A 24,093-nucleotide genomic window follows, 5' to 3' on the forward strand; every position below is an offset into this window, starting at 1 on the left:
TCCCCGCTACACTCTAAAGGACGTGTCTCCTGCTGAACCCTCAGGTCAGAAGCGGCTACTGGACGGGAACCAGAACCCGTCGGCCAAGAAGGCCAAACGCAGCCAGAAGAGCACCGACGCCGGGGGCAAGACGGACCGCAACGGCACTGGTGGGCCTCCTTCTCCCTCCCTCTAACCTCCCTCTAACCTCCCTCTAACCTCCCTCTGCCTCGCTCTCGCTGCCTCTCTCTCTCTCTCTCTCTCTCTCGCTCTCGCTGCCTCTCTCTCTCTCGCTCTCGCTGCCTCTCTCTCTCTCGCTCTCGCTGCCTCGCTCTGTCTCGCTCTCGCTGCCTTCCGCTCTCGCTGCCTCTCTCTCTCTCTCTCGCTCTCGCTGCCTTCCGCTCTCGCTGCCTTCCGCTCTCGCTGCCTTCCGCTCTCGCTGCCTTCCGCTCTCTCTCTGTCTCTCGGCCTCGCTCTCGCTGCCTCTCTCTCTCTCTCTCTCGCTCTCGCTCTCGCTGCCTTCCGCTCTCTCTCTGTCTCTCGGCCTCTCTCTCGCTGCCTTCCGCTCTCTCTCTGTCTCTCGGCCTCTCTCTGTCTCTCGGCCTCTCTCTCGCTGCCTTCCACTCTCTCTCTGTCTCTCGGCCTCTCTCTGTCTCTCGGCCTCTCTCTCGCTGCCTTCCTCTCTCTCTCTGTCTCTCGGCCTCGCTCTCTCTCCGTGGGCGTGTCCACCTAGATGTGTGACGGATAGATGAGCAATGTTTGCTGCAGTCCACTGGGTAGGCTGGTCGACTGATCTATCCAGCACACATCTAGGTGGACACGCCCACCTGTAACGGCTAATCAGACTCGCACCAGGTGGTAATACGGGACCATTTAATTGGTGTCCTAATTTAACGACTGAACGTTGAACCCGCCGAGGACGGGTTCTGAGGAGGTCAAAGGGCGCCACGTGGATGTAGGTCAGTGTCGCCCCGCTCACCCACGGCGGCCTTCTCCCCCAGCAGCCCAGAGCAGTGACAGCGAGGACCCCTCGGCCCCGGACCCGCCCCTGCTGCCGGACCAGACCAAGCTGTGTACCCCCGTGAAGCAGGCTCTCTCCAGGGCGGGGAAGCCCAGCCGCTCCCCCCAGATGTCCTCCCCGCACCGGACCTACAAGTGGTCCTTCCAGCTCGGTAAGCTTCTGCAGACAGGCCTGTGATGGAGTGGTAGGCCTCTGGGCGGGCCTCTGGGCGGGCCTGTGAGGGGGCTCGGTAGGCCTCATAGTAGGCCTTTGATCGGCCTCTAGGCAGGCATGTGATGGGGTTCGGTAGGCCTCATAGTAGGCCTGTGATCAGCCTCTAGGCAGGCCTCTAGGTGGGCCTCTAGGCAGGCCTCTGGGCAGGCATGTGATGGGGCTCGGTAGGCCTCTAGGTAGGCCTCTAGGCAGGCCTCTAGGCAGGCCTCTAGGCAGGCCTCTAGGCAGGCCTCTAGGCAGGCATGTGATGGGGCTTGGTAGGCCCTGAAGTAGGCCTCTAGGCAGGCCCTGAAGTAGGCCTCTAGGCAGGCATGTGATGGGGCTCGGTAGGCCTCGTAGTAGGCCTGTGATGGAGTGATAGGCCTCTAAGTAGGCCTCTAGGCAGGCATGTGATGGAGCTCGCTAGGCCTCGAACACCGGTTTGATGGCAGGCTAAAAGCATCAAACACAACCTCGGTGCGACTCCAGTGATGGGTTAGGGTTAGGGTGTGTGGAACCTCGGAAAAGATGGCAAAGGAGAGAGAGGACAACCCCGCTGAATAAGCTTGTATTCCCCTCTTTGTTTCTGCTCCTCCAGACGAGCTGGACAGGATGTCCAGCAGTGAGCGCGTCTCCTTCCTGCAGGACAAGCTGCAGGAGATCAGGAAGTACTACCTGAGCCTCAAGTCGGAGGTGGCCTCCATCGACCGGCGCCGCAAGAGGCTCAAGAAGAAGGAGCGGGAAGGTACGGTCTCTCCCTAGTGCCTAACACCAGTCTCTCTCTACCTCTCTCTCTCTCTCTCCCTAGTGCCTAACACCAGTCTCTCTCTACCTCTCTCTCTCCCTAGTGCCTAACACCAGCCTCTCTCTCTACCTCTCTCTTGTCTAACACCAGTCTCTCTCTACCTCTCTCTCGTCTAACACCAGTGTCTCTCTCGCTCTCTCTACCTCTACCTCTCTATCTCCACCTTTCTCTCTCTCTACCTTTACCTGTCTCTACCTCTCTCTAGTGTCTAACACCAGCCTCTCTCTACCTCTCTCTAGTGTCTAACACCAGCCTCTCCCTCTCTCTCTCTCTAGTGTCTAACACCAGCCTCTCTCTCTCTCTCTAGTGTCTAACACCAGCCTCTCTCTCTCTCTAGTGTCTAACACCAGCCTCTCTCTACCTCTCTCTCTAGTGTCTAACACCAGCCTCTCTCTACCTCTCTCTCTCTAGTGTCTAACACCAGCCTCTCTCTCTCTCTCTCTAGTGTCTAACACCAGCCTCTCTCTCTCTCTAGTGTCTAACACCAGCCTCTCTCTCTCTCTCTAGTGTCTAACACCAGCCTCTCTCTCTCTCTAGTGTCTAACACCAGCCTCTCCCTCTCTCTCTCTAGTGTCTAACACCAGCCTCTCTCTCTCTCTAGTGTCTAACACCAGCCTCTCTCTCTCTCTAGTGTCTAACACCAGCCTCTCTCTACCTCTCTCTCTAGTGTCTAACACCAGCCTCTCTCTACCTCTCTCTCTCTAGTGTCTAACACCAGCCTCTCTCTCTCTCTCTCTAGTGTCTAACACCAGCCTCTCTCTCTCTCTAGTGTCTAACACCAGCCTCTCTCTCTCTCTCTAGTGTCTAACACCAGCCTCTCTCTCTCTCTAGTGTCTAACACCAGCCTCTCTCTCTCTCTCTCTAGTGTCTAACACCAGCCTCTCTCTCCCTCTCTCTAGTGTCTAACACCAGCCTCTCTCTACCTCTCTCTCTCTAGTGTCTAACACCAGCCTCTCTCTCTCTCTAGTGTCTAACACCAGCCTCTCTCTACCTCTCTCTCTAGTGTCTAACACCAGCCTCTCTCTACCTCTCTCTCTCTAGTGTCTAACACCAGCCTCTCTCTCTCTCTCTCTAGTGTCTAACACCAGCCTCTCTCTCTCTCTAGTGTCTAACACCAGCCTCTCTCTCTCTAGTGTCTAACACCAGCCTCTCTCTCTCTCTCTCTAGTGTCTAACACCAGCCTCTCTCTCTACCTCTCTAGTGTCTAACACCAGCCTCTCTCTCTCTCTAGTGTCTAACACCAGCCTCTCTCTCTCTCTCTCTAGTGTCTAACACCAGCCTCTCTCTCTCTCTCTCTAGTGTCTAACACCAGCCTCTCTCTCTCTCTAGTGTCTAACACCAGCCTCTCTCTCTCTCTCTCTAGTGTCTAACACCAGCCTCTCTCTCTACCTCTCTCTCTAGTGTCTAACACCAGCCTCTCTCTCTCTCTCTCTAGTGTCTAACACCAGCCTCTCTCTCTCTCTAGTGTCTAACACCAGCCTCTCTCTCTCTCTCTCTAGTGTCTAACACCAGCCTCTCTCTCTCTCTCTAGTGTCTAACACCAGCCTCTCTCTCCCTCTAGTGTCTAACACCAGCCTCTCTCTCTCTCTCTAGTGTCTAACACCAGCCTCTCTCTCTCTCTAGTGTCTAACACCAGCCTCTCTCTACCTCTCTCTCTAGTGTCTAACACCAGCCTCTCCCTCTCTCTCTCTCTAGTGTCTAACACCAGCCTCTCTCTCTCTCTCTCTAGTGTCTAACACCAGCCTCTCTCTCTCTAGTGTCTAACACCAGCCTCTCTCTCTCTCTCTAGTGTCTAACACCAGCCTCTCTCTCTCTAGTGTCTAACACCAGCCTCTCTCTACCTCTCTCTAGTGTCTAACACCAGCCTCTCTCTACCTCTCTCTCTCTAGTGTCTAACACCAGCCTCTCTCTCCCTCTAGTGTCTAACACCAGCCTCTCTCTCTCTCTAGTGTCTAACACCAGCCTCTCTCTCTCTCTCTCTAGTGTCTAACACCAGCCTCTCTCTCTCTCTCTCTAGTGTCTAACACCAGCCTCTCTCTCTCTCTCTCTAGTGTCTAACACCAGCCTCTCTCTCTCTCTCTCTAGTGTCTAACACCAGCCTCTCTCTCTCTCTCTCTAGTGTCTAACACCAGCCTCTCTCTCTCTCTCTCTAGTGTCTAACACCAGCCTCTCTCTCCCTCTCTCTCTCTAGTGTCTAACACCAGCCTCTCTCTACCTCTCTCTCTCTCTAGTGTCTAACACCAGCCTCTCTCTCTCTCTAGTGTCTAACACCAGCCTCTCCCTCTCTCTCTCTAGTGTCTAACACCAGCCTCTCTCTCTCTCTAGTGTCTAACACCAGCCTCTCCCTCTCTCTCTCTAGTGTCTAACACCAGCCTCTCTCTCTCTCTCTCTCTAGTGTCTAACACCAGCCTCTCTCTCTCTCTCTCTAGTGTCTAACACCAGCCTCTCTCTACCTCTCTCTCTCTAGTGTCTAACACCAGCCTCTCTCTACCTCTCTCTCTCTAGTGTCTAACACCAGCCTCTCCCTCTCTCTCTCTAGTGTCTAACACCAGCCTCTCTCTCTCTCTCTCTCTAGTGTCTAACACCAGCCTCTCTCTCTCTCTAGTGTCTAACACCAGCCTCTCTCTCTCTCTCTCTCTAGTGTCTAACACCAGCCTCTCTCTCTCTCTCTCTCTAGTGTCTAACACCAGCCTCTCTCTACCTCTCTCTCTCTAGTGTCTAACACCAGCCTCTCTCTACCTCTCTCTCTCTAGTGTCTAACACCAGCCTCTCCCTCTCTCTCTCTAGTGTCTAACACCAGCCTCTCTCTCTAGTGTCTAACACCAGCCTCTCTCTCTCTCTCTAGTGTCTAACACCAGCCCCTCTCTCTCTCTCTCTCTAGTGTCTAACACCAGCCTCTCTCTCTCTCTCTCTCTCTAGTGTCTAACACCAGCCTCTCTCTCTCTCTCTCTCTAGTGTCTAACACCAGCCTCTCTCTACCTCTCTCTCTCTAGTGTCTAACACCAGCCTCTCTCTCCCTCTCTCTAGTGTCTAACACCAGCCTCTCTCTCCCTCTCTCTCTCTAGTGTCTAACACCAGCCTCTCTCTCTCTCTAGTGTCTAACACCAGCCTCTCTCTCTCTCTCTCTAGTGTCTAACACCAGCCTCTCTCTACCTCTCTCTCTCTAGTGTCTAACACCAGCCTCTCTCTCTCTCTAGTGTCTAACACCAGCCTCTCTCTCTCTAGTGTCTAACACCAGCCTCTCTCTACCTCTCTCTCTCTAGTGTCTAACACCAGCCTCTCTCTCTCTAGTGTCTAACACCAGCCTCTCTCTACCTCTCTCTCTAGTGTCTAACACCAGCCTCTCTCTCTCTCTCTCTCTCTAGTGTCTAACACCAGCCTCTCTCTCCCTCTCTCTCTAGTGTCTAACACCAGCCTCTCTCTACCTCTCTCTCTCTAGTGTCTAACACCAGCCTCTCTCTCCCTCTCTCTAGTGTCTAACACCAGCCTCTCTCTCTCTCTCTCTCTCTAGTGTCTAACACCAGCCTCTCTCTCTCTAGTGTCTAACACCAGCCTCTCTCTCCCTCTCTCTAGTGTCTAACACCAGCCTCTCTCTCTCTCTCTCTAGTGTCTAACACCAGCCTCTCTCTCTCTAGTGTCTAACACCAGCCTCTCTCTACCTCTCTCTCTCTAGTGTCTAACACCAGCCTCTCTCTCTCTCTCTCTAGTGTCTAACACCAGCCTCTCTCTACCTCTCTCTCTCTAGTGTCTAACACCAGCCTCTCTCTCCCTCTCTCTAGTGTCTAACACCAGCCTCTCTCTACCTCTCTCTCTAGTGTCTAACACCAGCCTCTCTCTACCTCTCTCTCTCTAGTGTCTAACACCAGCCTCTCTCTACCTCTCTCTCTAGTGTCTAACACCAGCCTCTCTCTCTAGTGTCTAACACCAGCCTCTCTCTCTCTCTCTCTAGTGTCTAACACCAGCCTCTCTCTCTCTCTCTCTCTCTAGTGTCTAACACCAGCCTCTCTCTCTAGTGTCTAACACCAGCCTCTCCCTCTCTCTCTCTAGTGTCTAACACCAGCCTCTCTCTCTCTCTCTCTAGTGTCTAACACCAGCCTCTCTCTACCTCTCTCTCTAGTGTCTAACACCAGCCTCTCTCTCTCTCTCTCTCTCTAGTGTCTAACACCAGCCTCTCTCTACCTCTCTCTCTCTAGTGTCTAACACCAGCCTCTCTCTCTCTCTCTCTCTCTAGTGTCTAACACCAGCCTCTCTCTCCCTCTCTCTAGTGTCTAACACCAGCCTCTCCCTCTCTCTCTCTAGTGTCTAACACCAGCCTCTCTCTCTCTCTCTCTAGTGTCTAACACCAGCCTCTCTCTACCTCTCTCTCTCTAGTGTCTAACACCAGCCTCTCTCTCTCTCTAGTGTCTAACACCAGCCTCTCTCTACCTCTCTCTCTCTAGTGTCTAACACCAGCCTCTCTCTCTCTAGTGTCTAACACCAGCCTCTCTCTCCCTCTCTCTCTCTAGTGTCTAACACCAGCCTCTCTCTCCCTCTCTCTCTCTAGTGTCTAACACCAGCCTCTCTCTCTCTCTCTCTAGTGTCTAACACCAGCCTCTCTCTCTCTCTCTCTCTAGTGTCTAACACCAGCCTCTCTCTCTCTAGTGTCTAACACCAGCCTCTCTCTCCCTCTCTCTCTAGTGTCTAACACCAGCCTCTCCCTCTCTCTCTCTAGTGTCTAACACCAGCCTCTCCCTCTCTCTCTCTAGTGTCTAACACCAGCCTCTCTCTCTCTCTCTCTAGTGTCTAACACCAGCCTCTCTCTCTCTCTCTAGTGTCTAACACCAGCCTCTCTCTACCTCTCTCTCTCTAGTGTCTAACACCAGCCTCTCTCTCTCTCTCTCTAGTGTCTAACACCAGCCTCTCTCTCTCTAGTGTCTAACACCAGCCTCTCTCTACCTCTCTCTCTCTAGTGTCTAACACCAGCCTCTCTCTCTCTCTCTCTAGTGTCTAACACCAGCCTCTCTCTCCCTCTCTCTCTCTAGTGTCTAACACCAGCCTCTCTCTACCTCTCTCTCTCTAGTGTCTAACACCAGCCTCTCTCTACCTCTCTCTCTCTAGTGTCTAACACCAGCCTCTCTCTACCTCTCTCTCTCTAGTGTCTAACACCAGCCTCTCTCTCTCTCTAGTGTCTAACACCAGCCTCTCTCTCTCTAGTGTCTAACACCAGCCTCTCTCTCTCTCTCTCTAGTGTCTAACACCAGCCTCTCTCTCTCTCTCTCTCTCTAGTGTCTAACACCAGCCTCTCTCTCTCTCTCTAGTGTCTAACACCAGCCTCTCTCTACCTCTCTCTCTCTAGTGTCTAACACCAGCCTCTCTCTACCTCTCTCTCTAGTGTCTAACACCAGCCTCTCTCTCTCTCTCTCTAGTGTCTAACACCAGCCTCTCCCTCTCTCTCTCTCTAGTGTCTAACACCAGCCTCTCTCTCTAGTGTCTAACACCAGCCTCTCTCTCTCTCTAGTGTCTAACACCAGCCTCTCCCTCTCTCTCTCTAGTGTCTAACACCAGCCTCTCTCTCCCTCCCTCTCTCTAGTGTCCAACACCACAGTGTCGACCTCATCGGGGTCAGAGGGCATGACCCCTCCCCAGAGCTCTGTGGCAGTGGAGTGCAGGTGATGACACGCCCCCTCCCTCCCCCCCCTCTCGCTGGGGGCTCCGGAACACCTGATTGGTTTACTGAATAGCACCTGTACCCGCCCACCCAGGACGCAAGGCCAACCCTCCAATGGCAGGGAGTAGGTGTCACCCGGTTTCCATGGTAACCCCCCCCCCCCCCCCCTTCCGAGACATATGACGTATTTATTCCCTCTTTTCTACATCTGCTTCCGGCTCCATGGACATAAATTTGAAAGATGCATTTTACACAACTGTAAATGATTTCTATAATTTTTGTATGAAAGCCACCTTTGTAGCGGTATATTCAGAATGATTGTTTTCTATGTTTTTGTTAGAGCTCCAGAGAGCCGTGTAAATACTGAACCGTGACCTTGTTGTATCTTTATGTAAAATAAAAACAGAGCTCTCCGTTTCTAATAAAGCTTTTAAATATTACCACCCTCTCGCCTCCTCACATGACCAGCAGGGACCTCAATGTGTACTATATGTATTCTATGTTGAATTGTTACGATTATACAGACAGGCGGTGTCGGGACATTTAATTTGTATATTTCTTTACCGGAACATAGTTGATGCAAACTCACCCTGCGCTGTAGCGCCCTCTGTAGGACGGAACCGTTGTTGCCATAATTTCTTTTTTTATAGTATTGCGGAAGCAAAACCCGACCCCAGCCGCTAGCATCCCTAGCAGCTGTTCACATCTAGAACAAGTTTATCTTCAGTTAGGAAAGCAAGATCTGTTTAACTGAAGTAACATTTATTTTAAACAAGACACACAGAATAATCCTGAACGTAAACAAAAGTCCCAGGCCTTGGTCACACGCTTCCTGTACAAAGAGGAAATGAATGCTCCGGTGACACCAAACCCTGTGGGGGGATGGGGGAGGGAGAGTGACTTCAACCAATAGGCAGCTCTCCTTTCAGAGCGCTCCTACAGCTTGTGGCAGAACAGTTCCTGGGGTCTCAGGCAAGATGAGAACGTGATGGAACTGAAATGGTGCCGGACCCCCGAGACCAGCGCCGGAGTCCTCCTGGTGGATGGGGGGGTGGCTGAGCTGGGGCCGAGCGAAGGAACCCTAGTGGGGCTGAATCAGCAGGCCGGCCTTGGCTGCCAGCGCCTCGTTCTGCTGGATGTGGTACTCCTGGAAGCGCAGCGAGATCCTCTGGGTCATCTTCAGGTACTTCTGGAGGCAACTCTCAGAACAGCTGGTCTGTGGAGGGAGGAGGAAGATGAGAAGAACTCAGAGCAGCTGGTTTGGGGAGGGACGAGGAAGATGAAGGTGTTGAAGGACCCAGTTACCTCCTCAGGCTTCACGTCTCTGGTGGTGAAGTCCTTCACACAGTCCATGAAGCAGTTCTCCGTCAGCTTGTTGTACGTTCCCAGGAACTCCTTGAACTGTTCAACACACAAGTTCACGTTATTCTCCAGCCCTACAGGGAGTTCGGCCACGGATAGGTCGGGATGGGAGCCCTCACCTGTTTGATTTGGTCCGATTCGGTCGCCTGAGCAGCCATCGTTTATAGCAGGGAAGAGGGACCTTTGAACACAAACAGACGGATAAGCATCTACCGAGACCAGCTCTCCAGCACTAAGCTCAATCATAAAGTACAGACTGCTACACAGAGTCCGTGTGGGTTATCAACACAATACTTTTCTTGGTCACACACGACTCGTGAATCAAAACACAGCTATGGTATTCATTGCCACACATTAGAATTCGCTACCGAACTATAGGGTGGTAGAAGCTGTAGGTTTGTGGTGAACTGGACTATGATCCAATCGACGGAAAGCCCTTCCTTTAACCAACCACCTGAATCACACACGAGTTTCCCGTGACTGCACCTGAGTTTGCGTGATCAACCAAAAAGACAGATTTTAACTCAGATCCACATCGTCCAGTGTAGGTTTTGTTTCCTATCGGAGGGTATAATAATAGAGTATAATGATGTAATAATAATGTTAAAAACGGACACTTCCCTAAAGTAAACAGATAATACAGATGCAGTATGACCCTGAGACCCTGGATCTCCTTGTCGACCATCATGTTAACATTAAGCTCCCATCCTAGTGGACGAGCTCCGAGCGGTCCTGTTGGTAACCTTCAGGCTCGTGGGATCGCATGGCTCTGGGACCCTGGAGCTAACAGGAGCGACCTCCAATCATCTCCGGCCAACAGCGGACCTAGTGTCCCATCAAAAAAACAGTAAAAGCGTCTTCCTACCTGTCTATCTCAGCAAACAGAGGAAGGGAATTGTGAAGAAGGATTCTGGACCCAAGGACATGTGACAGCAAAGACGGGGAATACTTCCGGTTTGAAACTCGGTCCCTCGTTTTCAAAGTAAAAGTCCGACCCCCTGTATTAGCTCTTGTGTTTTATCTGGATTTTATTTTGAAACTAGATTATCAACTGTGATTATTGGAACGTACAGACATAAACGAGATCGATCAATATATAAAAGGACTACAGTTTTAATACAAATATGTATTGCCTTTTATATGTTATGTTTTCTAAAAAAATATTTAGATTTACTTTGATATGGTACTGTTAAACAAAATGTGTGTCGTTTTAATAAACAATACTCTGGTTGCTTATTGAAATAAAGAACCTTAATTCATGAATACGATAAATATATTTTTTTATTAGATTATTTATCAGTTTATTCAAATTGGTGCAAGATATAACTAATATATGATATCTAGTTGGAACGCACCCGAGGCCACGGAAACCGGAAGCTGTCAAATTGGAATGCACCCGACGCCAGGGAAACAGGAAGACGTCGGGTTGTTGTCAGCAACAACTGCTGACTGTTATTAACATATTTCCTTATCGCTTGAGGTAAACAATGTGTCCAGGGTTTAGAGTCTGTACATCGGGAGAATCCTCCGTCGTTTACATGAGGAGATCGTAGCGAGTTTGTGGTTTTTCTCGTTTCTTCTTTCTTACTTCGTTGTTGGCGGAGCGGGAAATTTAAAAACATCGCCCCGCTCGGCTTCCGTAGCGCGACAACAACACGACGCCTCATCCTCAACAAAACACCTGTACGTTATGATGTCGTCATGAGGACGTTCTCCTGGGTACCGGGTGAGAGCGGGCTGGAAGACGTGTCCACCTGCAGCTCTGATGCCGGCAACGTCCTTATCCGCTCAACCACTACAGTCCTGTCCACCCGATCTCACCACCAAGACCAGTCTAAACCCAGCCACCCAGACCAGTCCAACCCCAGCCATCCAGACCAGTCCAAACCCAGCCCCTCAGACCAGTCCAAACCAAGACCCCCAGTCCGAGTCCACCCAGGGACCAGGAAGCCTGGTCAGCGACCACAGACGTCAAACAAGGACAAGCTGAAGCCAGGGACTAGTCGGTCGATGGTTGACCATCTAGTGCAGACGAACCAGTCTCCTATACTGGTGGACCAATCTCGAGCACTGAAGGAAAAGTCTCCTTTACTGGTGGACCATCCCCCAGTACTGACGGACCAGTCCCCAGTACTGACGGACCAGTCCCCAGTACTGACGGACCAGTCCCTAGTACTGACGGACCAGTCTCCAGTGGTTCTGTTTTCAGGTCAGGAGGTTCTCACGGCTAACCACCCTTTCCAAGGCCTCCAACACAGGTACCTTCTACATCCCCTAGCTCTATACAGTCTAAATCATCCAGCCCTATATCTTCTATATCACCTGGTTCTCTCTAGATCCTGGGTCTTTATACTCTACATCACCTAGCTCTATACCCTCTATCATCTGGTTCTACTCTAGATCCTAGAGCAGCGGAATAGTTCAATCTCTCCAAGCTCTTTACAGTCTATATCGCCCAGTTCTAATCTCTGAATCACCCAGCTCTATACACTCTGCATCACCCAGCTCTACGCTGTACATTACCTAGCTCTAGATGCCCTAGCTCTATACCTTTTGATAACGTCTATGCATGGACGTATCCGATGATGTTATCCCAGGTGTCTGCTTCCTCCACAGGTCCCACAGCGCCCCCAGGAGGCTAGAGGGGGAGGTGCACTTCTCGGATCCCGTCCCTAACCCTGAGACTGGCTGTCTGTCGTCATGCCAACAGGGAGCTGTTACCGCGGCGACGCTAGCCGCTACAGCACCTCTGATCCAAGTAAAACACTCTGCTGTATTGAGGACACTGTCTGTACCGTGGTGTAGATCAAATCTTCTGGATTTGTGTTTTTTTATAGTATGTTGTCTTGTTATATAGTGTGTTGTTATGTTATATAGTGTGTTGCGTTGTTCTAGAATCTACAGTGTACTTGAGTTATGTGTGAGTCTGTTATTGTCCTTTGTATTGTTGTTGATGGTGTGTTGCCTTGTTAATGTGTGTGTGTGTGTGTGTGTGTGTGTGTGTGTGTGTGTGTGTGTGTGTGTGTGTGTGTGTGTGTGTGTGTGTGTAGGCTCAGAGTCAGTTGGAGTTCCGGGTTTCCCAGCTGACGGATGCTTTGAGGAGGTTCCAGGAGATGAAAAGGTCTGTTGTGTGGGTGGTTTGTGTCATTGTGTGTTGTGTATTGGTTGTTTCTGTGTTGTGTATTGGTTGTTTCTGTGTTGTGTATTTGTGTTGTGGGTCATTGTGTGTTGTGTGTTTGTGTTGTGGGTCATTGTGTGTTGTGTGTTTGTGTTGTGGGTCATTGTGTGTTGTGTGTTTGTGTTGTGGGTCATTGTGTGTTGTGTGTTTGTGTTGTGTGTCATTGTGTTGTGGTGGTCAGCCCTCAGGATGAGCTGAGCTGCAGAACCTCAGATCATCTGCTGCACAGACTGGAGATCCTGCAGAACCAGCACCTGCTGCTGCAGGTACTGAAGCTACGACTACCACTAGTACTAATACTAGCAATAATACTAATACTACCACTAGTACTATACTAATACTGCAGAACCAGCACCTGCTGCTGGAGGTACTGAAACTACTACTACTACTAGTACTAATACTAATACTAGTACTAATACTACCACTAGTACTATACTATACTGTAGAACCAGCACCTGCTGCTGGAGGTACTGAAACTACTACTACCACTAGTACTAATACTAATACTAATACTACTACTAATACTACCACTAGTACTATACTAATACTGCAGAACCAGCACCTGCTGCTGGAGGTACTGAAACTACTACTACCACTAATACTAATACTACCACTAGTACTATACTATACTGCAGAACCAGCAACTGCTGCTGGAGGTACTGAAACTACTACCACTAGTACTAATACTGCAGCACTACTACCGTATACTAGTACTAATACTGCAGAACCAGCACCTATGCTGCAGGTACTACTGTCTTATACTAGTACTAATACTTATACTAGTACTAACTGACCAGAGAAGTCGTAAGACTTCTAAAATGTATCTGTCCTCCAATCAGAGGCACCTTCTGGACTCCACCTGCAAGATGAGCATAGGCCACGCCCCCGTGACCCCTGACCCCCCCTCGACCCTTCACCTTTCCCCTCCTGCTGCACCTCCTCACTCAGGTAAAAGAGAACGTGAAGTGCTATCAGGGTAGTAAGTGAGATTACGACTAATATTAGATGCTTACTGACTAGTTTTTGATAATATTACTACAGCTATTAGTTGTTTATTGACTAGTTAGCGTTATTACTGCTGATATTAGATGTTTACTGACTAGTTTGATCAGAATAGTTAGTGATAATAATGTTAACGATATTAGATGTTTACTGACTAGTTTGATCAGAATAGTTAGTGATAATAATGTTAATGATATTAGATGTTTACTGACTAGTTTGATCAGAATAGTTAGTGATAATAATGTTAATGATATTAGATGTTTACTGACTAATTTGATCGGATAGTTAGTGATAATAGTGTTAATGATATTAGATGTTTACTAACTACCTTTATCAGGCTAGTTAGTGATAATAGTATTACTGATATGGATGTTTACTGACTAGTTAATTACCTTTACTTAAAGTTTGTGTGTGTGTGTGTGTGTGTGTGTGTGTGTGTGTGTGTGTGTGTGTGTGTGTGTGTGTGTGTGTGTGTGTGTGTGTGTGTGTGTGTGTGTGTGTGTGTGTGTGTGTGTGTGTGTCATCAGGTCAGGCCTGGCCCCTCCTGACCAATCAGAGAAGACCAACCAAACACATGTCCAGCCGTAGTCCCGGGACCTCCAAGGAAACCAAGGACCTCCGGCCATCAGGGACCAGGAGGTGAGGAGGAGGAGAAGAGGAGGAGGAGGAGGAAATTATAGATACTTACACAGTATAAAATACTTATCTATAATAGACTTGTATACAATATGCTTCTGTGGCAATATCACCATAGTAACAGCATTGCCATAACGATAGCATCTGTTCCTGTTTGTTCTGTTCCTTCCTACATGGGCGTGGCCATCGTCAGAGGAGCTTCAAGGGTTCCCATATCAACCAGACGTGTTTCAGAAAGTCGGACCCAGCGGGCCAATCAGGTGAGGAAGGAACCATCCATCTGACTAGGGAGAGCCAATCACAGCCCAGATAGAGAACAACTATGCCTCACTAAAATAGCATGTTGTAGGAGGGTCAGCTCAGACCGGCTGGCTGGCTGTCTGTCTGAGCTGTCTGTCTGTCTTCTAGGTGGGAGGAGGGCCTGTCCAGTCAGCCATCCTATCAGCTCCCGGTGGATGTTCTCCAACCATGGTTCCCTCTGTCCCAGCTCCTCCTGCTCCGCTCTCTGCTCCTCCTCTCTCTGTTCTAGCTCCTCCTCCTCCTCTCTCTGCTCCTCCCCTCTCTGTTCTAGCTCCTCCTGCTCCTCTCTGTGCTCCTCCTCTCTCTGCTCCTCCTCTCTCTGTTCTAGCTCCTCCTCCTCCTCTCTCTGCTCCTCCCCTCTCTGCTCTAGCTCCTCCTGCTCCTCTCTCTGCTCCTCCCCTCTCTGCCCTAGCTCCTCCTCCTCCTCTCTCTGCTCCTCCTCTCTCTGCTCCTCCTCTCTCTGTTCTAGCTCCTCCTCCTCCTCCTCTCTATGCTCCTCCCCTCTCTGCCCTAGCTCCTCCTGCTCCTCCTCCCTCTGCCCTAGCTCCTCCTCCTCCCTCCGTGGTGCAGGAGGCGGCTCTGGTTCTCCGGGACGTCCGCAGACAGCGGAAGGTTCTGGAGGAGAACGTGGACGCCATGCTGAGAGCCCGCGACACTGAGGCTCTGCACCTTCAGCTGGACGCCCTGTCGGCCAACAGGTAGCATCACCTAGCCTGTAGCCGCTCACACCTAGCCTGTAGCCACTCACACCTAGCCTGTAGCTGCTCACACGTAGCCTGTAGCCGCTCACACCTAGCCTGTAGCCACTCACATGTAGCCTGTTGCCGCTCACACCTAGCCTGTAGGTGCTCACACCTAGCCTGTAGCTGCTCACACCTAGCATGTAGCCGCTCACATCTAGCTACACCCAGCCTGTAGCCGCTCACACCTAGCCTGTAGCCGCTCACACCGAGCTTAGCCTAGCCTCTAGCCACTCACACCTAGCCTGTAGCCGCTTACACCTAGCCTGTAGCTGCTCACACCTAGCCTGTAGCCGCTCACACCTAGCTCCACCTAGCCTGTAGCCACACACACCTAGCTCCACCTAGCCTGTAGCCGATCACACCTAGCTACACATAGCCTGTAGCCGCTCAAACCTAGCTTAACCTGTGAGTGTGCGTGTGCAGGGACTGCAGCGAGGCTCTGAGGGTCAGGAGGACGGTGGACGCGTGGATCACCCATCTGTCACATGACCCCCAGGTGAGATGACGATGATGTCACGACGATGTCACGATGATGTCACGATGATGTCACGACGACGGGAGTTTGGGACGATGGGGTCATGTGATGATCTCCTCTGTGCAGACCTCCTCTGTGCAGACCTCCTCTGCTCCCACCGCTGCTCCTCGAGGAGGAGGAGGAGGAGGAAGAGGAGGAGGTCCCTCGCTGCCTGCCAGGAAGGCGGGGCCAAGGCCACTGGGCGTTCCCAGGCAACCAGGCGGTGTCAAGGCAGGAAGAGGAAGTAGGCGACAGCAGCCCAACGCCAGATCAGTAAGCACCCAGGGACTCTCTCTCACTCATTCACTCACTCACTCACTCACTCACTCACTCACTCACTCACTCACTCACTCTCACACTCTCTCTCTCTCCCACTCTGACCCCCCCCCCCCCCCCTCTATGTGTGGGAGCAGGCCGTGGACCAGGACCAGGACCAGGACCAGGACCAGGCTCCACCCAGGGGTCCGGGGCCCTCCTCCAGGGGCGCCCTGAAGAAGACCCCCTACCTCAGACCCCCCTCCCCGGGCCCCCCCAGACACAGGGACCCGGCCAGACCCCCACCGGTGGACAGCGGCCGGGGTGAGACGCCCTACAGGGGGGTGGACCCCCAGAGGGAGGAGTGTGTGTGTGTGTGTGTGTGTGTGTGTGTGTGTGTCAGTGTGTGTGTGTGTGTGTGTGTGTGTGTGTGTGTGTGTGTGTGTGTGTGTGTCAGTGTGTGTGTGTCAGTGTGTGTGTGTGTGTGTGTGTGTGTCAGTGTGTGTTGATGTTTGTCTTTGGGTGTGTGTATAGGAAGAGGGTAATCCTCCTCTCCTCTCCTCCTCTCCTCTCCTCTCCTCTCCTCCTCTCCACTCCTTTCCTCCACTCCTCTTCTCCTCTCCTCCTCTCCTCTCCTGTCCTCTCCTCCTCTCCTCTCCTCTCCTGTCCTCTCCTCCTCTCCTCTCCTGTCCTCTCCTCCTCTCCTCTCCTCTCCTCTCCTCTCCTCTCCTCTCCTCTCCTCTCCTCTCCTCTCCTCTCCTCTCCTCTCCTCTCCTCTCTTCTCCTCTCCTCTCCTCTCCTCTCTTCTCCTCTCCTCTCCTGTCCTCTCCTGTCCTCTCCTCCTCTCCTCTCCTCTCCTCTCCTCTCCTCTCCTCTCCTCCCATCTCCTCTCTTCTCCTCTCCTCTCCTCTCCTCTCCTCTCCTGTCCTCTCCTCCTCTCCTCTCCTCTCCTCTCCTCTCCTCTCCTCTCCTCTCCTCTCCTCCCATCTCCTCCCATCTCCTCTCCTCTCCTCTCCTCTCTTCTCCTCTCCTCCCATCTCCTCTCCTCTCCTCTCCTCCTCTCCTCTCCTCTCCTCTCCTCTCCTCTCCTCTCTTCTCCTCTCTTCTCCTCTCCTCTCCTCTCTTCTCCTCCCATCTCCTCTCCTCCACTCAGTGTTGCCCACAGGATTTTTGGAGACTCTGGTGGGGGGCTCGCGATCTTGAAAAACTGAATTTAAATGCATCAATCTGGTGAATTTGAGAACCAAAATATGACACATCGATTACTGACAAATGACTTACAAACTGCTGGTACTGATACGAGTGTTGATGACACATGGGGTTGAGAAAAGAAAAGATGTAAACAGAAACAAACATAGTGCTGAGCCTTTATACTCATTTCCCTCTGCGCTCTGTGGTCTCAATGCTGGGGGGGGGGGGGGGGGGAAGGAGAAGGAGAGACGATGAGGAGAGACCAGGAAGAAGTGTTGTGGGGGGGGGGTATGTATGTGTGTATGTGTGTGTGTGTGTCTGTGTCTCAGTGTCTGTGTTTGCAACTTCAACTTACAAAACCGGTCAAACTTGAGGTTGGGATTCTAATCATCTCTCTCTCTCTCTCTCTCTCTCTCTCTCTCTCTCTCTCTCTCTCTCTCTCTCTCTCTCTCTCTCTCTCTCTCTCTCTCTCTCTCTCTCTCTCTCTCTCTCTCTCTCTCTCTCTCTCTCTCTCTCTCTCTCTCTCTCTCTCTCTCTCTCAGGAGTCCAGATGAAGTCTATTAGAACTCAGACCGATCAATCTGCCACTCCCCCCCGGTTGCCAAGACAACCGGTCCAGGACGCCTGCAGCCATGCCCCCGTTGCCCACGGCAACCAGCGGTCCCAGGACGGGGCCCAGCGCTGGCTCCCCGTGGCCGTCCCCCTCGGTCAGGAGCTCGTAACTGGTTAGTAACTAGTACTGGTAACTAGAATAACCTTAACTAGTACTAGTTATTACTAATTTAATCCGTTACTGATAACTAGCTGTAATACATGATAGCGAGTAGCAATAACTAGTTATTACCCATGTTTGTTAGTACCAATAACTAGTTAACCATATTAACTAATACCAATAACTAGTTATTACACATGCTAGCGAGTAGCAATAATTAGTTATTACCCATGTTATCAATAACTAGTAATTAACCATATTACTAGTTATTAACCGTTCTATTCACTTGTTAACCATAATAACTGGTACTATAACTAGTAATTACCCACATTAAATAGGTCTTATAACTAAGGATTAACCATATCAACTCGTTACTAGTTATTAACCACATCATATTGTAGTGGTTAGGTAATGTTAACTGGTTAGTTAGTTTAAGGTGTTTTTTTTTCTCAGGGCTGTCGTCCAGACGACCGCTGATACAACATCCAGAGACGTCCAACATTGCCGCCGCGCACCCAACCACTGGATCCAACATGGCCGCCGCGCACCCAACCACTGGATCCAACATGGCGGCCATTGAAGTCCCCACTGCATCCAACATGGCGGCCATTGAAGTCCCCAGTGGATCAAACATGGCGGACATTGAAGTCCCCGGTGGATCCAAAATGGCGGACATTGAAGTCCCCAGTGGATCCAACATGGCTGCCGTGGAAGTCCCCAGTGGATCCAACATGGCTGCCGTGGAAGTGTTGAATCAGAAAGCAACAGTTGAACTACAGGTGAACTAGCCTGCTCTAATCCTCCTACTAGCCTGATGCTAGCCTGAGGAAACAACATGCTGGAATAATCTCAGTAATTGTTGACTTTCAGATCGTCACAGAAAGGAGTGATGATGAAGAGGAGGAGGAGGAAGAGGTGCTCTTCCCAGGAACGGGTTTCCTCTCTGTAGTGGATGTTGTTCAGGTAACTGGATTTAGCCCCACTCACTAGAGCTGACACCCCCCCCTCACTAGAGCTCACCCCCCCTCACTAGAGCTGACCCCCCCCCCCCACTCACTACAGCTCACCCCCCCTCACTACAGCTCCCCCCCTCACTAGAGCTCAGCCCCCCTCACTAGAGCTCACCCCCCCCTTACTAGAGCTCAGCCCCCCTCACTAGAGCTCACCCCCCCCTCACTAGAGCTCAGCCGCCCTCACTAGAGCTCACCCCCCCCTCACTAGAGCTCACCCCCCCTCACTAGAGCTCTCCCCCCCTCACTAGAGCTCACCCCCCCTCACTAGAGCTCTCCCCCCCTCACTAGAGCTCTCCCCCCCTCACTAGAGCTCACCCCCCCTCACTAGAGCTCACCCCCCCCCCCCTCACTAGAGCTCACCCCCCCTCACTACAGCTCACCCCCCCTCACTAGAGCTCACCCCCCTCACTAGAGCTCACCCCCCCCCCCCTCACTAGAGCTCACCCCCCCCCCTCACTACAGCTCACCCCACTACGACCACTCTCAGACCCAATGCTGAGCTGTGACCCCCCCCCCCCCCCCCCCCAGGAGGACAGTGCTCAGGAGGAGCTGCTCATCGAGGTCTCTGGACATCGGTCCCCCCCCGCTGCTCTCTACCACGGGCCGGCCTTCCCCCCCTCCACCTCCGCCGCCCCCCTCCCTGCCCAGGACCAGGCCTCCGCTCTGGGCCTCATCCAGCGGGGAGACGCCCTGGAGAACCGGCTGCTGGAGTGGTGGGTCTCTGACGATATCTCCCCCCTCTGTCGGTCTCTCTCACAGTGTGTCTCAATATCTCTCTGTCTCTCTCTCTCTCTCTCTCTCTCTCTCTCTCTCTCTCTCTCTCTCTCTCTCTCTCTCTCTCTCTCTCTCTCTCTCTCTCTCTCTCTCTCTCTCTCTCTCTCTCTCTCTCTCTCTCTCTCTCTCTCTCTCTCTCTCTCTGATCTCTCTGCTCTCTCTCTCTGTCTCTCTCTCTCTCTCTGATCTCTCTGCTCTCTCTCTCTGTCTCTGTCTCTGTCTCTGTCTCTCTCTGTCTCTCTCTCTCTCTGGTCTCTCTCTCTCTGGTCTCTCTCTCTGTCTCTCTCTCTCTCTGTCTCTCTCTCTCTCTGTCTCTCTGGTCTCTCTCTCTCTGGTCTCTCTCTCTCTCTGGTCTCTTTCTCTGGTCTCTCTCTCTCTCTCTCTCTCTCTCTCTCTCTCTCTCTCTCTCTCTCTCTCTCTCTCTCTCTCTCTCTCTGGTCTCTCTCTCCCCCCCTCCAGGGTGGAGCAGCAGGTGATGACCAGGGTCATCTGTCAGATGTACAGCCCCCCTCCCCCTGACCCCGCCCTTAATGAAACGAGTGGCCAATCAGAGGCCGAGGAGGACAGCGTCACCTCGGGGTCACACCGTTCACCCGGTGAGGCTTCACCCATGCGCCTGTCTGTCTCCCTCTCCACCCGTCTACCCGCCATCCTGTCTACCACCTGGATGTTTGCCTACAGTGTGTGTGTGTGTGTGTGTGTGTGTGTGTGTGTGTGTGTGTGTGTGTGTGTGTGTGTGTGTGCGTGTGTGTGTGTGTGTGTGTGTGTGTGTGTGTGTGTGTGTGTGTGTGTGTGTGTTAGAGGGTCCTGCTGGGGTCGGTTCCCCTCTGCTGCGCCGGTACGTCAGGGAGGTTCTGGTGGAGACCGGGACCCTGATGCTGTCCCAGAGAGACCCACCGGGACCAGGACCAGGACCAGGACCAGGACCGGGACCGGGGGCGGCAGAGCAGGTACACACCCCCTAGTCTGTGGTTCTGTCTGTCTGTCTGTCTGTCTGTCTGACAGGTTGTGTTGGGTCCACAGCTGCTGGTGTCCACCCCAGCTCCGACCCCAGTACCCAGCCCAGTCCCAGACCTGGACCCGGACAGTCCCCAGAGCCCCCCCCTGCAGACCCCCCCCCCCTCCGGACCCCCCAGCCCGGAGCCAGCAGAACCCTGGCCCTCACACACAGGTTAACACACACACACACACACACACACACACACGCACACGCACACGCACACGCACACGCACACGCACACACACACACGCACGAACACGCGCACACGCACACCCATTCCACGCCAGCCAATCAGCTTGTTTCACCATAGCCTCCTGTGTTCTTAGTGGCTGACGTGGAGCTGGTGGCCACGCCCACCCCCACCCCGGAGCCACGCCCCCTGGACGACGACCCGCCTATCCTGGCTGAGGGGACCCCCGACTCACACTCACTGTGAGAGACACACACACACACACACACACACACACACACACACACACACACACACACACACACACACACACACACACACACACACACACACACACACACACACACACACACACACACACTCAGTGTTAATGTGTGTGGTGTTTTGTCTCTCAGGGTGAAACCTGCATCAGAGGGGAACCGCCCCCTCCCCCCTGCTCCTCCCCCTGCCTCCCCCCCTGCCCTCCCCCCTCAGGACCACAGTGTGTGTACTAGTACGGCTGGTAGTACTAGTACTGCTGGTAGTACTAGTACTGCTGGTATCAGCCTGAGCACCAGCAGCAGCAGCCTGGTGGTGGCCGGGGGGGCGGAGCCTGCAGTGAGACACATCTCAGAGGGAGAGCTGCTGGTCAGCTGCTACTACCCCACAGGTGAGACAGGTACACACAGGGAGACAGGTACACACAGGGAGACAGGTACACACACAGGGAGACGGGTACACACAGGGAGACAGGTACACACACAGGGAGACAGGTACACACAGGGAGACAGGTACACACAGGGAGACAGGTACACACAGGGAGACAGGTACACACACAGGGAGACAGGTACACACACAGGGAGACAGGTACACACACAGGGAGACAGGTACATACAGGTGAGACAGGTACACACAGGGAGACGGGTACACACAGGGAGACATGTACACACAGGGAGACAGGTACACACACAGGGAGACAGGTACACAGGGAGACAGGTACACACAGGGAGACAGGTACACACAGGGAGACAGGTACACACACAGGGAGACAGGTACACAGAGGGAGACAGGTACACACAGGGAGACAGGTACACACACAGGGAGACAGGTACACACACAGGGAGACAGGTACACACAGGGAGACAGGTACACACAGAGAGACAGGTACACACAGGGAGACAGGTACACACAGGGAGACGGGTACACACACAGGGAGACAGGTACACACACAGGTGAGACAGACCGCTAAATGCACACAGAGACCCAATAGATGAGTGATATAACCGTACACATACTAACTGTCTGTCGGTATATCTGTCTGTCCATCTCTTGTCTGTCTCTCAACTGTCTGTCTGTCTTTCTCTCTCGTCTGTCTGTCTGTCTGTCTCTATCATCCGTCTTACCTACCTGTCTGTCTGTCTGTCTGTCTGTCCCTAGAAGACGGCAGTTTCTCCAGTTCTCTGCGGGAGCTTCAGGAGATGGTGAGACAGCTTCCTCTCCGCCATCGTGACCTCATCGTGACATCATCGTGACCTCATCATGACACCATTGTGGCATCATCATGACACCATCGTGACATTGTCATGACAACATCGTGACCTCATCATGACATCATCGTGACCTCATCATGACACCATCGTGACATCATCGTGACATCATCATGACATCATCGTGACATCATCATGACACCATCGTGACATCGTGACATCATCGTGAAGTCTTTCATGACATCATCGTGACATCATCGTGACCTCATAGTGACCTCATCGTGACCTCATCGTGACCTCATCGTGACACCATCCTGACATCATCATGACATCGTGACCTCATCGTGACATGTGTTAAACGTTCTGCTCCTCTCCAGGACTACGACCCTCCTAGTGAAGGACAGGTCGGAGGTCATGACCCCACGCTGAGCCTGCTGGCCAGGATCGACCAGGAAGTCACACTCTCTGAGCCCCGCCCCCAACCTGAGGTAACACACACACACACACACACACACACACACACACACACACACACACACACACACACACACACACACACACACACACACACACACACACACACACACACACACACACACACACACACACACACACACACACACACACACAGCTCCTGTAACCTTGGAGACGGTGGTCAAGGTGATGTGATCTGATGACCTCTGACCTCTTGTGTTCTCCAGGGGTCCTGGGGGGAGGAGGTGGAGGAGGGGGAGGAGGTGAGCATCGGGGAGGTCAGGGGGGGTCACACATCCTCCCTAGCGGACCCCCGGCAACAACGGACTACAAACTCCCAGAGGACTACAAACCCCAGCAGGAGTAGGAGGGGAGGAGGAGGAGGAGGAGGAGGAGGAGAAGGGGAGCAGGAGAAGAGCGACAGCGCGACGGCAGGTAGAGCGACCTCAGACCAGCGGCCCCCGGCTCCGGGACCCCCGGTGTCTGACACGCTGTGGTTCTGCTGTGTTCCCAGGGTTACGCTACGCACCGACCAATCAGGGCCCAGTAACCATGGGAGACCTAAAGGCCGAGCCAATCGGTGAAGCTGGGATGAACACCTCGCTTCAGGCCGACCAATCACACTCACCCCCACCGATGGAGAGCACACCTAAGGTAACACACACACACACACACACACACACACACACACACACACACACACACACACACACACACAGACACACAGACACAGACACATTGTTGTTCCCAACACAGTTGTCCCTAAACCACGCCCCTGCTTCTCTCTGATTGGACAGATCCTAAGAGACGGTTGTTTGAACTTTCATAATATGATTATTATATTACTATATATGATGTCCTGTCTAACAGCTGTGTGTTATCAGGCCTCCAGGCCTCTGGAGGCTCTCAGAGCACAACCTACCCTGGTGAGACCCTACGACCCCACCCTGCCAGGTACACACACACACACACACACACACACACACACACACACACACACACACACACACACACACACACACACACACACACACACACACACACACACACACACACACACACACACACACACACACCCCTCAGTAGACAGAGTTCAAAGACGTGTGTTTGTGTGTTGTGCAGGGGAACAGGAACAGGAAGTGATGCGTGGCCGCAGGAAGCTTCAGGTCCTTCTTCCCTTGCTGATCAACGAGGAAGAGGAGGATGAGGATAACTGATGATGTCATCGGGGAGGGGGGAGGTTTTACTATTCAAACAAATAATGTTTTTTTATTATATTTTCAAATAAATGCTTGTCTAAATTTGATGCTTGACTGATGATGATGGTGTTCGTTCTGTTAATTTCAAAAAAACATTTAAATATCCGTTTATAGTTAGGTTATAATGGAGTAGGGAACCCAAAAATGTTTTTGGGGTTTAATTTTAAACATGGTCACATGTCTTATATGATGAAGGAGAGGGGACGTGTGTGTGTGTGTGTGTGTGTGTGTGTGTGTGTGTGTGTGTGTGTGTGTGTGTGTGTGTGTGTGTGTGTGTGTGTGTGTGTGTGTGTGTGTGTGTGTGTGTGTGTGTGTGTGTGTGTGTGTGTGTGTGTGGAGCTGCGCCTGGCCAGAGCGTTCAGTTTCCTGTCCACCTGAAG

General features: G+C 52.2%; 3 protein-coding genes across 4 annotated transcripts in view; 2 read left to right on the forward strand and 1 right to left on the reverse strand.

Moving 5' to 3' along the window:
• arid4a (AT rich interactive domain 4A (RBP1-like)) overlaps positions 1–8,148 on the forward strand; it is a 27,631-nt gene extending 19,483 nt beyond the window's left edge. Inside the window, exons 22-25 of the mRNA XM_056589955.1 lie at positions 45–149; positions 984–1,151; positions 1,791–1,937; positions 7,567–8,148. Coding sequence (XP_056445930.1) covers positions 45–149; positions 984–1,151; positions 1,791–1,937; positions 7,567–7,649 — 503 coding nt within the window. The 3' untranslated portion in view covers positions 7,650–8,148. The remainder of the gene's footprint in view (positions 1–44; positions 150–983; positions 1,152–1,790; positions 1,938–7,566) is intronic.
• timm9 (translocase of inner mitochondrial membrane 9 homolog) lies at positions 8,128–9,992 on the reverse strand. Of its 2 annotated transcripts, none has more exons than XM_056589960.1 (4): positions 9,493–9,865; positions 9,126–9,187; positions 8,950–9,045; positions 8,128–8,860 (listed from the first exon to the last, which is right to left on the reverse strand). In XM_056589960.1, the coding sequence occupies exons 2-4, from the start codon at positions 9,162–9,164 to the stop codon at positions 8,726–8,728; spliced, it is 270 nt and encodes an 89-aa protein (XP_056445935.1). In that variant the 5' UTR covers positions 9,165–9,187; positions 9,493–9,865; the 3' UTR covers positions 8,128–8,725. The 2 variants fall into 2 exon arrangements, with proteins under 2 accessions (XP_056445935.1, XP_056445934.1); XM_056589959.1 differs by lacking the exon at positions 9,493–9,865 and adding an exon at positions 9,872–9,992 and having other exon boundaries at positions 8,130–8,860.
• Positions 9,993–14,449: 4,457 nt separating this feature from the next.
• On the forward strand, positions 14,450–23,774 carry kiaa0586 (KIAA0586 ortholog). Its single transcript, XM_056589792.1, has 19 exons — positions 14,450–14,820; positions 15,289–15,361; positions 15,467–15,652; positions 15,793–15,958; positions 17,368–17,550; positions 17,991–18,316; positions 18,408–18,500; positions 19,079–19,263; positions 19,784–19,920; positions 20,126–20,274; positions 20,348–20,495; positions 20,651–20,756; positions 21,009–21,163; positions 21,931–21,974; positions 22,358–22,468; positions 22,682–22,889; positions 22,969–23,108; positions 23,339–23,408; positions 23,577–23,774. Exons 1-19 carry the CDS (start codon positions 14,759–14,761, stop codon positions 23,669–23,671), a joined length of 2,637 nt encoding a protein of 878 aa, XP_056445767.1. The 5' UTR covers positions 14,450–14,758; the 3' UTR covers positions 23,672–23,774.
• Positions 23,775–24,093: the final 319 nt, after the last annotated feature.

The sequence above is a fragment of the Gadus chalcogrammus genome, chromosome 5 (genome assembly GCF_026213295.1).
Source record: "Gadus chalcogrammus isolate NIFS_2021 chromosome 5, NIFS_Gcha_1.0, whole genome shotgun sequence".
Classification (NCBI taxonomy): Eukaryota; Metazoa; Chordata; class Actinopteri; order Gadiformes; family Gadidae; genus Gadus; species Gadus chalcogrammus.

Coding starts and splice junctions, on each gene's coding strand:
- timm9 (XM_056589960.1), bottom strand. CDS start 9,164: ATGGCTGCTCAGGCGACCGAATCGGACCAAATCAAACAG. Junction 9,046..9,125: donor AATCGGACCAAATCAAACAG/GTGAGGGCTCCC, acceptor TGTGTTGAACAG/TTCAAGGAGTTCCTGGGAAC. Junction 8,861..8,949: donor GAGACGTGAAGCCTGAGGAG/GTAACTGGGTCC, acceptor CTCCCTCCACAG/ACCAGCTGTTCTGAGAGTTG.
- kiaa0586 (XM_056589792.1), top strand. CDS start 14,759: ATGCTGAGAGCCCGCGACACTGAGGCTCTGCACCTTCAGCTGGACGCC. Junction 20,275..20,347: donor GACCGGGGGCGGCAGAGCAG/GTACACACCCCC, acceptor TTGGGTCCACAG/CTGCTGGTGTCCACCCCAGC. Junction 23,109..23,338: donor CGATGGAGAGCACACCTAAG/GTAACACACACA, acceptor GTGTGTTATCAG/GCCTCCAGGCCTCTGGAGGC.